We start from the raw sequence: 12,739 nt of genomic DNA, 5'->3' as shown, positions 1-12,739 counted from the left end.
GGCTCAGTTGGTATAGCGTATGACTCTTGATCTTGGGGTTGTGAGTTTAAGCCCCACATTGGGCTTAGAAATTACTTAAAAATAAACACCTTTAAAAAATAAAACTGTGTTGGGGCGCCTGGGTGGCTTAGTCGGTTAGGCGTCCGACTTTCGCTTAGGTCATGATCTCGCGGTTCGTGGGTTCGAGCCCCGCGTCGGGCTCTGTGCTGACAGCCAGCTCAGAGCCTGGAGCCTGTTTCAGTCTGTGACTCCCTCTCTCTCTGACCCTCCCCTGCTCACGCTGTCTCTCTCTCTCTCTCTCCTAGAAATAAAAATATTTAAAAAAAAAAAAAATAAAACTGTGTTTTGAAAAATAAACATCCTAAATTCTATTTTATTACTTGTGCTTTTAAGTAATAAAAGTAATCAAGTAATAAACAATACTGATAGAGATTTGAAAAGGCAAAAAAAAAAATTGTATCCAATGAATGCTTTGATTATTCAAACTTCTGAAATTTAAAGAATTCTGAAGTTTCTATTAAATTCTATTAAAACATAAAACATGCTCTAATAAATTATTATTATAAACTGTAACATTTATCAGTAACAATTTGTTTCTGACCCTGATACTAACAGCATCTGTCACAAAAGGAACATAAGACACTAAAGTGAACAATCATGAAGGGATACAATTATGCTGAAGATAAAAAATATATAAAAACTCAGGCACAAACATCTCCAGAATTTTCCAGCAAAAATGGCCTTCACATACTGTTATTTAATAGAAGTTGAGAGACTATCACTTCTTTCTCAGATTAAAAAAAATGCATATAGCTTAATTTTATTCTTGTGATCAGTATACAAACTGTCTTGTATGTCATGTTTAGCTATCATTTTATTATGTTTTGGTCAAAGGAAGCAAAAAAAGAATCAAGATACAGTGGGAGTATTCAGATGTATGTAAGTTCCTATGGGAAGACTTCCTTGGATATCTAAGTAAAAATTATATATTTCAAGTACTACCATTCAAAATATTTCTCTCTCTTTTAAACTGACATAAAGGTTTAAAAGTAATGAGTCAATTTTGATTCCTATATATACTTCAAAACCTGCAAAGTCCAGACAAGTCCATGTTTGATGTCTTTCAAATAGCCTCTTACACGGGTTTCTCCAAGTGGATCTCCTACTTTCAAAAAAATTATGTACCCTTCAGGCATGTCTTTGATGTCATCATACAGTTGGAAGATCTAATTTTATATGGAACTATGTAGAATATATAACAAGTCTGCTTTCAGCAAATATGCCTCATCTGAACTCAAATGTTTTTAAATAACATATTAATTTAAAAAAAGTGCTCTTTTAATACCTTTATGAACCCATAAGTGATTTAATACCTTTAAGAATCCATAAGTGATTGTAAAATTAGAAAAGGTACTCTGATCAATCTAGTATTATAATGTACTAGAAATTATCTTCTCTCATCAGTTCACATATATACCCAATACTTCATTCATAAGGCACACGGTTATTAGCTAAATATACTGCAACTTGCTGTAATCCTTTTAACATTTTCAGTGTATATAAACTGACTCTCCTGACAGTGTGATGAGTACTGGAGCACAGCTATGAGGAGTCAACAATTTAGAAGAATTATCCACCATGTAATATTTGTTTTATGTTCTATAATCTGATGAGTCTGGCATGTTGTTTCTTATTAAAAAGTATATATTAGGGCACCTGGGTGGCTTGGTTAGTTAAGCATCTAACTGTTGACTTTGAGTTAGGTCATGATCTCATGATTCAGGAGATCAAGCCCCACATCAGGCTAAGCACTGGCAGCATGGAGCCTGCTTGGGATTCTTTCTCTCTCTCTGCTCCTACTTCCACACATGCGCACATGTGTGCTCACACTCTCTCTCAAAATAAATAAATAAACATTTTTTAAAAAGTATATTATTTTCTTGACTCTTCCTCATCATAAAATAGGGGTTTCCTGAAGAGAAACACTAAGGAACATGAGAAAAATCTGCCAAATATTTTATCGAGGTTAAATTAAGAGCCCAAAGGGGCGCNAACAAAAATGACCCAATTTTATTTATTTTTTTATTTTTAAAAAATGTTTGTCTTTGAGAGAGAGACCACATGAGCAGGGGCGGGGCAGAGAGAGGGGGCAGAGGATTTAAGGCAGGCTTTCCATGGATAGGAGTAAGCCTGACACAGGGCTCAAACACACAAACCGTGAGATCATGACCCAAGCTGAAGTCCAACACTCAGCTGACTGAGTCACGCAGGTACCCCTGACCCAATTTTAAATGGGCATATATAAAAATTCTAAAATGATTATGTATAACATGAAAAAGCAAGTACAGTTTAAATAACAAAATAATTAAAAATAAGCCATATATGGGGCACCTGGGTGGCTCAGTCAGTTGAGCCACCGACTTCGGCTAAGGTCATAATCTCATGGTCCTTGAGTTGGAGCCCCACATCAGGCTGTGCTGACAGCTCAGAGCGTGGAGCCTTCTTCAGATTCTGTGTCTCCGTCTCTCTCTGTCGCTACCTCAACTTGTGCTCTCCCTCCCTCTGAAAAAATAAATAAACCTTAAAAAAAAAGCCACATACAAAACACTATAATACCAATCACAACAATATAATAAGCTACACACATTTCTTTTAAAAGTAGGAAAAGAATAAACAAAAAGCACAGATGTTCTTGTAGAATGGGGACTTTTCCTTTGCCAACTTTCTATAGTATTGTCTAAAAACAGAAATTTCAAAGTAAATGGGTAGTAAAATATTTCAGGATTTAAACAGGTATAAAATGTTGATATGTTCAGGGCGCCTGGGTGGCTCAGTCTATTAAGTGTCTGACTTCGGCTCAGATCATGATCTCACAGTTTGTGTTTGAGCCCTGCATCCGGCTCTGTGCAGCCAACTCAGAGCCTAGGACCTGCTTCAGATTCTGTCTCCCCCTCTCTCTCTGCTCCTCCCCCAGTAGTGCTCTGTCTCTTTCAAAAATAGATATATGTCAAAAAAATTTTTTTTAAAGTTGGTACTTTCATGTATTATGGTCTTTAAAATACTATGTTCAAGAAAATATTCCATTGACCAAGCTATAAACTATGCAAGTCATTCAGATACCACTTATTAATTTTTTAGTATGTGCCAAGTACTTTTACCTACAGGGATATAAAGATGAGTAAGGTAGGGACTCTGCCTAATAAAAACTTAATGATCTTCTTAAAACCAGTTATAAAAAAGCAGAAAGTAATTATTTAAAGGATAAAGAACCTAACCTTATGCTTGAAGATGTCAGAATTCTAGTTTCCTATCAAATGTTTATTAACAACTCAAGTATGTCTGATTCTATTTAAATTATTTCAAGATATTGTATTCATTTCACTTCTAGGTCACCTAAAATAAGTTTAATAATATGGCGCAGTGACACTACCATGATAGTTTAAACTTGAAGCTGTTCTTATTGGTAAACCTATGTGATACACAATATGATAACCAAAAAGAAGATATTGCTGCTCTTCAACAGAAATTAGAAGACTGTTTATTCCTTCCCAGTTTTACAAGTAGTGCAGGTAACTGATTACAATGCTGTTATTAGGGTTACCAAAACAGATTCTCTTGTATGTGGCTTATTTTTGCTACCATTTCATTATACAGTTATATTACGTATTTTCCTAAGAAAACGAATACAAAGCCCCCAAAACTCACTGTGTCTTCTTCACTGTTGTATTCTCAGCAATTGCTATCATTCCTAGCATATAATCTAATTGCCTCTCACTGAATGAAGAGCAGGTTAGTACTAAACTCAGAATTGTTCCTCAGTGTTTTACAACAGCTTTTCTGGGGAAAACAGTACAACAAATGAAGAGCAGAATTTATATAAAATATTCATATTTATCCTTAGACATATGACCATGAGTATCGTTAACTCTAAAATCAGATCTTTACCACTAACAACAAATTTGAACTCCCAATTTTCCAAATATTTGAAGTCAACTTAACAGGTTGTAGAAATTGAGAGGAGAAAGGCCCAACAGTCCTAGAAAATAAGCAATAAGGGTAGTTCAGTCAGTTAAGCATCCGACTCTTGACTTCAGCTCCGGTCACAAACTCAGTATTTGTGGGTTCGAGCTCTGTATCAGGCTCCACATTGACAGTGTGGAGCCTGCTTGGGATTCTCTCTCTCTCCTCCCCTCTCTCTCTGTCCCTCCCCTGCTCGTTCTCTCACTCTCAAAATAAATAAACTTAAAAAAAGAAAAGAAGCAATAATGCAACAGTTCATTAAAAAGATCACTCTTAAAAATAAGCAAAAATACTTAATTTCTTAAGAGAAATACAAACTAAAACTACATTGAAAGAAATTAATAGAGCAATCAAATAGCACACAGATGTCTTTTAGATACAGATTTGAACAAACTGTAATGATATTTTAGGTAATTGTGGAAATTTGAACATTATCATCTAATAGGTATTAGATGTTAATTATTTGTTTCGTTAGTGTGATAATGGCTCTTTAAAAAGCCTACTAGAAACACATACTAAAATATTTATAAATAATGTCAGAAACTCCAAAATAACTGAGCGAAAGAGGGATAGAGAAGTACATGCAATACGAGTAAAATAAGACTCTCCATTTATTGATGATGGTTCAAGCTGAGTGATGAGTATATAGGAGTTCATAATATGATTTTCTTTACTTTTGTATATACATAATATTTCCTTAAAAAAAAAAACCCACAAAAACCACTTAAGCTTTCAATTAGAAATGAACATTGAAGAATATAAACACAAAAGATGACAAAAGCGGTTACCATTTGTGTCGGGGGGAATAATTTTTTTTAGTTTGTGTTTTAACGGTTTTAGGAAAAAGCTTAAGTTAAAAAAATAAAGCAACAGATACCTTGATTTCTAAATGAACACTACTGTACCTCAATTACATCAGAAATTCTACACACTGAAAGAGGGCTTATATGAAAACATGAAACAGAATAATCTGTCAAAGAATAAGCATAACAGAGCATAAAGGATGTGTGTATAGTAGAGGTAGCTGAACTCCAACTTTTCATAATGAAAAAAATTAAAGAGTTTCTAATGTTTACTTCAGCTAGGAATTTAAAAAACTACAGTTAATAAGACTTCCAGCAAAGTTGCAAGATACAAAATAAATCCACAGAAGTCAGCTGTGTTTCTGCACACTAATAACAAATAATCTGAAAAGGAAATGAGGGGTGCCTGGTTGGGTCAGACACAAGAGCATTCAACTCTTGATATTGGGGCCTTGAGTTCAAGCCTGATATTGGGTGTGTAGATTACTAAAAAAAAAATAAAACCAAAAAAAAAAAAAAAAAGGAAATGAAAACATTTCCATTCATAGCATCAAAAAGAATACTTAGGGAGAGACTGGGTGGCTCAGTCGATTAATCATCTGACTTTGGCTTAGGTCATGATCTCATGGTTAATGGGATGAAGCCCCACATTGGGCTCTGTACTTCCAACAGAGTCTGGAGCCTGCTTCGAATTCTGTGTCTCCCTCTCTCTCTGCCCCAACCCCACTTAAGCTCTGTCTCTGTCTCTTGACCATTCTTTGGGGAAACAGTCTTTTCAACAAATGGTGCTGGGAATATTAGATATCCACATGCAAAACAAGGAAATTGGCTCTTATATACTTTCATCAAAGTGGATGAAAGATCTAAACATAAGAGCTAAAACTATAAAACAGGGTGAAAGCTAAATGATACTAGAACTGGCAATGATTTCTTGGGTAAGACACAAAAAGTGCAGGTAACAAAAGAAAAATATAGATAAACTGGACTATATCAAAATTTTAAACTTCTGTACATCGAAGGACATAATGAACAGAAGTGAAAAGGAACCCATGGAATGGGAGAAAATATCTGAAAACTATATATCTGATAAAGCAGTAATATCCAGAACATATAAAAAACTTATACAACTCAACAACAAAAAACCAAACCTGATTAAAAAGTAGACAAAGGACTTGAATAGACATTTCTCCAATGATACACAAGTGGCCAGTAAGTACATGAAAAAATAGTCAACATCACTAATCATTAGGTAATGCAAATCAAAATCACAGTATCACCTTACTAAGATGGCTACTATTATCAAAAGAAAAGAAAAGAAAAGAAAAGAAGAGAAAAGAAAGAAAAAAAAACAGAATATATCGAGTATTGGTGAGAATGTGGAGAAACTATAATATTTGCACACTGCCGGTGGAAATGTTAAATGCTGCCATGGAAAAAAGTATGGTAATTCCTCAAAAAATTAAAAATACAATTATCATATAATTCAGCAATCCCACTTCTAGATATACATCCCAAAGAGTTGAAAGCAGGGTCTTAAAGATTACTTTTACACCCATGTTCAGAGCAACATTATTCTCAACAGCCAAAAGATGGAAGTAACTCAAATGTCCAATGATGGATGAAGTGAATAAGCAAAATGTGGTTTATACAGTAGAATATTATTCACCCTTAAAAAAGAAAAAATCTGTAACATGCTACAATATGGATGAATCTTGAAGTCATTATGCTAAGTGAAACGACCTAGTCACAAAAAGACAAATACTGCATGACACCACTTTTATAAGGTACTTAGAATGGTCACAATCACAGATATGGAAAGTGGAACAGTGGCTGCCAGGGGCTGGAGGCAGGGGCAAATGGGGAGTTATTGTTTAAAAGGTATAAAATGTCAGTTTTACAAGATGAAGAGCTCTGGGGATGGATGGTAACGATGGTCGCACAACATTATGAATGTAATTAACACCACTGAACTGTACAGTTAAAAACGGTTAAGATGAAAACTTTTATGTAAATTTTATGGCAACTTTTAAAAAGTATCCCCACAATTCCCCCTCGCCAAGAAGAGATAAAAGTAAGAATTTTCTAAGATTTCTTAACCAACTAAATTTTCTCATGTTTATTTTTTTGGCCATTCTTTTTCTGTTTCTTTCTAGAAATCAGCAGTTTCAAAAATCATAAAAAGGAACATAAGAGTAATCAATATGTGAAATCTCTGTTACAACTTTTTTATAGTATCTCACTGTATCTGGCCAGGACAGTCCACAGCAGGCACTGATAATTATAATGGTGCTGCTTCAGAAGGACAGCATTCTAATATCTAAACACATATGGCTAGCACATATGTTGCTTACTATGTGCCAGAGACTCTCCCAAATGCTTTACATATATTAAAATATTTGAGCGTCCAACTTCAGCTCAGGTCATGATCTCACGGTTCGGTTCATGGATTGGAGCCCTGCATCAGGCTCTGTGCTGACAGCTAGCTCAGAGCCTGGAGCCTGTTTCAGATTCTGTATCTCCCTCTCTCTGACCCTCCCCTGCTCATGCTGTCTCTCTCTCTCTCTCTCAGAAATAAAAAAAAAAAATTAAAAAAATATTTAATACAATATGAAATAGTTATTATTAGTATCTCTATTTTACAGATAAGGAATCTGGTGCACTAGAAAGTTAAATAACTTGCACAAGGTTACCACCTTCAAGTGATGAGACAGTTTTCAAATAGTGGCAGCCTAAATCCAGAGCTCACAGATTTAACAAGTACATCACATGGCCTTTTTCTCAACACAGTACTACCTACAAGTAATAGAAGTAGGCACTCAAAATGAAAAATTTAGACTTAATCCTAAAGATAAGGCATGGTAGGGGCGCCTGGGTAGCTCGGTTGGTTAAGTGTCTGAGTTTAGGCAGGTCACGATCCCACAGTCCATGGGTTTGAGCCCCGTGTCCGGCTCTGTGCTGATAGCTCAGAGCCTGGAGTTTGCTTCAGATTCTGTGTGTGTCTCTCTCTCTGCCCCTCCCCGCCTCTACTCTCTCTCTCAAAATAAAGACATAACAATCTCTTCAGCATAGCACCTAATGTTTTACATAATTTGAACCTATCTTTCTTCTTTTTTAATTTTTTTAATGTTTATTTTTGAGAGAAAGAGAGAGACAGAGGGTGAATGAGGGAGGGGCAGAGAGAGGGGGAGACACAGAACCTGAAGCAGGCTCCAAGTTCCAAGCTGTCAGCACAGAGCCTGACGCAGGACTCTAACCCACTGACCAGGAGATCATGACCTAAGATGAAGTCGGACGCTTAACCGACTGAACCACTTGTTTAACTTTCTAGCACCATCTGCTTTCCACCTGCCCAATAAATCCCCATTGCCTACCTCATTTTCTCTGTGAGCTATATACCAACTTGTCTACAGTTCTTTGATTAAAATTCAGGATCTTACTGCCCAACCTTTGCTTATGCTATTCTTTTTACTTAAAATGTTCCCTCCCCTCCTCCTATGATCTTCTTTGTCTGGCTAATTAGACTCATTTCAATTGTAAAGCCTGATCTGACAATATATCTCTTTCTCTGTCACACACACACACTCACACACACACACAAACACACACACACCCTGTTCTTCCTTTGTGTTCCCAGATAACATGGTACACTACAAAATCCTTTAGAACTGTAACTATACATGATTCATTCTTATTCACAAGTTGTGGCATATGTAAGTGTACCCCAAAACTTCTCTTGAACAAATGTCTGCCAGTACACTGGGGTCTGCAAGAATACTTCTGGAGTTCATGTTTCACTAATTCATGATGAGTCCATTATCATGAGGTTCTGCCAGAAGCCACATTTACCACAGAAAGGTTCTAACACAGACCCATATACTAGGTGGATCATGTTTTAATGGCTCTCCTGTGTAATGTGAAAGCTGTCAAGCACTGTAGTTGCAGCAAGAAACAAACATAATACCAACCAATTTCCACACATGGGAAAAATGTATTATGTTAAAGTCACAGAATTAGACAGACATTAATACCAAATCTGGAGTTTACCTTTAAGAGAAAATTCTTTTATCTGGAGTAGGTTTTAACATAATCACAAATATCTATATACTCATCCCAACCACAACTGCTCAATTCTCTGTACACTCACTGCATTTCACATAAACCTTTTAGTGCTTATTTCATTATACTGTAATTATCTGTTTACATGGCTCTATCTCTAGTAGACTGCAGGCTCTTTGAAAGCAAACTGCATTCACTTTTATATCTTAGTGCTTGGTAGCAAACAGATTCCCAAAAGCTTGAAGAATAACTTAAGTAGTATTTTTTTTAAATTATTTTTAACATTTGTTCATTTTTGAGAGACAGAGCGTGAGCGGGGGAGGGGTAGAGAGAGAGGGAGACACAGAATCTGAAGCAGGCTCCAGGCTCTGAGCTGTCAGCACAGAGCCTGATGTGGGACTCAACTCAGGGTCAGTGAGATCATGACCTGAGCCAAAGTCGGATGCTTAACCGACTGAGCCACCCAGGCGCCCCACTTAAGTAGTATTTTGATGGCTGTAAAGAATCCTGCAAATAATTTTATAGGACAAAAAAGTTTGGAGGTTTTCTATAACTTGACTGAGATCACAGAGCAAGTAGATAAATGAATTCAGAATTCACATCCAGGTAGTCAGTCAACAATTTCTATGCCCTTTCCACCACACCACACGTATTAGCATAGTAAATTACTATAAATTACTATGGGAATTACACCCCACAGTAGCTGTCTATAGTTATAAAGCAACAACTCAATCATAAATGACTCACAAAAAATTACCCTTATTTGGTCCCCTAAAAATGAGATCTCTGAACTGTCACACAAAGTTATAATTATTAGTCTCAACAGAATACTGCTATAAGTATTTAAAAAAAAAAAGATTTTTACCTTGTACTTCTTTATCATGATACTCCTTTAGTTTTGTCCAAAGTTCCTTAAAGTCATTAGATATATCTACAGAACTAGGGCTTCCACAATTGCTTCCAGAGATGTTCATCTTGCTTAATATGCTCCACACTTCTATTTGCCTAATGTTCTCTGACTTTTTCTGTTACATTATATAGGTATGAAGTTGTCTTGGGCAGTTGAAATACCTGAAACAACAGATTGCAAGAGAAATGAATTTTTCATTTATCTGTATGTAACTTGAAGTCAGAATGCCTCCAAGCTTATCTAGCTGTTCTCAAGTTTTCCTTATTTACCTACAATCAATCACTTTGAGAATTGGGGGATGGAAAGAGAAGCCGATTATGCTGAGAACCCTGATTTCAGTTATTTGGTCTTTAGTTAAGCTAAATTTTCAGGCAAACTTTCTCTTACTTCTCCTAGAAAGAACTACTTAAATTAAGTTGAGATGATTCTGATACTGAGAGATTTATAGTCATTCATGATCAGCATTGAATGATTTAACGTTCTAAAATAATTTATTTTTTGTTAAACTTTTAAGTTGATATGAAGTACAACGATGTATTAAACCAACAACTGGAAAACATTCTGAATACCCTTGACTTAAACCGTATTCACATGAGGGTTAATGGGGGTGGGGGAGAGGGGAAAATGGGTGATGGGCATGGAGGAGGGCACTTGTTGGCATGAGCACTGGGTGTTATATGGAAACCAACATGACAATAAACTATAAAAAATAAATAAAAGAAAAAACATTCATATATACACATCTACATATACATAGAAGCAATACCTTATAAAAGAGCAAGAAAGATGTTCGTGATTAGTACACATGAACATCTGGATACCTTTATCATTACAAGAGAAATCAGTGAGCAAGATACAGAAACAGCAGAGATCTATGAATACATAAGAGTGGCTATTTTGTGCCCCTCTCAGAGTAGAGGTGAATGGTTTTTACTTGTGTAGCCCCCTGAAGGAAGCAACAGGATACCGAGAAGTTCAAGTGGATTCATAAACATTTTAATGTGTCCTTAAGCTGAAACCACTAACTAGCTACCACTAAAAAAGTAAAATGATAATTAGTTTACTAACCCTCACATATGGCTCCTTAGCCGATGCCTTACCATTACTAACATGCCCAAATTGAATTGTCTCTCATTGTCTCAATGATTTCTCAAGGTCTCTGATGAAGAAGTTAAAAGAAACCATGACACTTCTAAAAGAGCAAGACTGAAAAAAATAAACTCGTATTAAACTTTTTAAATGTTGTGATTAGGGGGCACCTGGCTGGTTTACTAGGTAGAGCAGTATCCCTTGATCTCAGGATCATGAATTCAAGCCCCATGCTGGGTGTGAAGCCTACTTAATTTAAAAACAAAAACCAACTGTGATTAGGCTTTTTTGAGACAGTGAACACTGAACATGTACTAGATTTTAGATAATATTAGGGCATTATTTTTTATTGTCTTGGGTATAATTTGCTCATATTAAAAAAGAAAAGTCCTGGGGCGCCCGGGTGGCTTAGTCGGTTAAGCGTCCGACTTTCGCTTAGGTCATGATCTCGCGGTTCGTGGGTTCGAGCCCCACGTCGGGCTCTGTGCTGACTGCCAGCTCAGAGCCTGGAGCCTGTTTCAGTCTGTGACTCCCTCTCTCTCTGACCCTCCCCTGCTCACGCTGTCTCTCTCTCTCTCCTAGAAATAAATAAAACATTAAAAAAAAATTAAAAAAAAAGAAAAGTCCTTAGCTGTTAAGAGATCTATACTGATATACTTACAGGTAAACTCACCTGTTCTGGATTTGCTTTCAAATGCTCCAGCTAAAACAAACAATAAATGAATGCTGGGTAGGGAGATGAAACCAGTAGGCCTGCTGTGACAATTATCGAAGCTGAGTAATGGATGGGTCTCTCTCTTGTGTATATTATTTCTACAACAGAGGTTTTAAAAGAGGGATTGGGTGCATTAAGTGACACAGCTTTATTTCCAAAGAGGCCTAAATTCTATTTCTTAATCTTAAAAGATCAATAGACCTGTAAACTGTCAGTAAAAGCCACCATTTGTTTACTATATACCAGATACCGTGCTGTTTCATAGTCATTTAACTTAATCTTGAGCACTCTAAAAAACAGCTACTGTTACTAATTTCATTTTTGAGTTGGAATAACAGGTTTAAGATGGGGCGCCTGGATGGCTCAGTTGCTTGAGCCTCCGACTTCGGCTCAGGTCATGATCTCACGTTCGTGGGTTCGAGCCCTGCGTTGGGCTCTGTGCTGACAGCTCAGAGCCTGGAGCCTGCTCCGGATTCTGTACCTTCCTGTCTCTCTGCCCCTCCCTGTCTCACGACTTGCCCAAAGTCACTGTTAGATCCAACACAGCGAAGTGGGGGTAGGGGTGGCTCTCAGACTCTAGTGAGGCTAATTAACTACAAAATACCTTACAGTAGCCCAAGACAGTAGCCTGGGTGGCTCAGTCAAGTGAGGGTCAGGTCATGATCATACGGTTCATGAGTTCAAGCCCAGCACTGGGCTCACGGCTGTCAGCGTGAGCCGCTTCCCATCCTCTGTCCCCCTCTCTCTCTGGCCCTCCCCACCCCCGCTTGTGCTCTCTCCAAAATAAATAAATATCTTAAAAAATAAAGGAGCCCCCAAAAGTAATTATTTCTATTAAGTAATAGTTTAAAACAAAATTTTAATTACTTCAATGAATAATTTAAAATTACATGGTATTCAATTGCTTAAAACAGTGTAAATAAAATAAGCATTCTTTAATATATCCTGAGGATAGCAAAAAAAAAAGTGTCTTTTTACCACATAAAAACAGTTTACCAACACTAAACTCGCAAATTCTGGCTCGAAAAACCATCTCAAACCTATCCTGCACGGCAAGCACTTTTGTCAGAACCTCTTTTGGTTTGAACCGTTATGGTTGCACGAGGATGCGCCTTTCTTTCGCAGAAAGGTGCATTCCGGGCTCAA

The 12,739-nt window shown here is 36.7% G+C and overlaps 1 protein-coding gene across 7 annotated transcripts in view; it reads right to left on the bottom strand.

Annotated features, from left to right (window-relative positions):
* Positions 1 to 12,739, bottom strand: part of RBBP8 (RB binding protein 8, endonuclease) — a 97,856-nt gene that overhangs the window by 66,451 nt on the left and 18,666 nt on the right. For 5 of the 7 annotated variants that reach the window (XM_077778144.1, XM_077778138.1, XM_077778139.1 and 2 more), the window contains 2 exons: positions 11,552 to 11,691; positions 9,745 to 9,950 (listed from right to left, as the gene is read on the bottom strand). In XM_077778144.1, the coding sequence (XP_077634270.1) occupies positions 9,745 to 9,853 (109 nt within the window). In that variant the 5' untranslated portion in view covers positions 9,854 to 9,950; positions 11,552 to 11,691. The remainder of the gene's footprint in view (positions 1 to 9,744; positions 9,951 to 11,551; positions 11,692 to 12,739) is intronic. The other 2 variants (XM_077778142.1, XM_077778143.1) reach the window with 1 other exon arrangement.

This window comes from Crocuta crocuta, unplaced genomic scaffold, assembly GCF_008692635.1.
Source record: "Crocuta crocuta isolate KB4526 unplaced genomic scaffold, BGI_CrCroc_1.0 scaffold26, whole genome shotgun sequence".
Taxonomy (NCBI): Eukaryota; Metazoa; Chordata; class Mammalia; order Carnivora; family Hyaenidae; genus Crocuta; species Crocuta crocuta.
The sequence above is the reverse complement of the archived record's forward strand: the minus strand, read 5'-3'. Positions and strand labels throughout refer to the sequence as shown.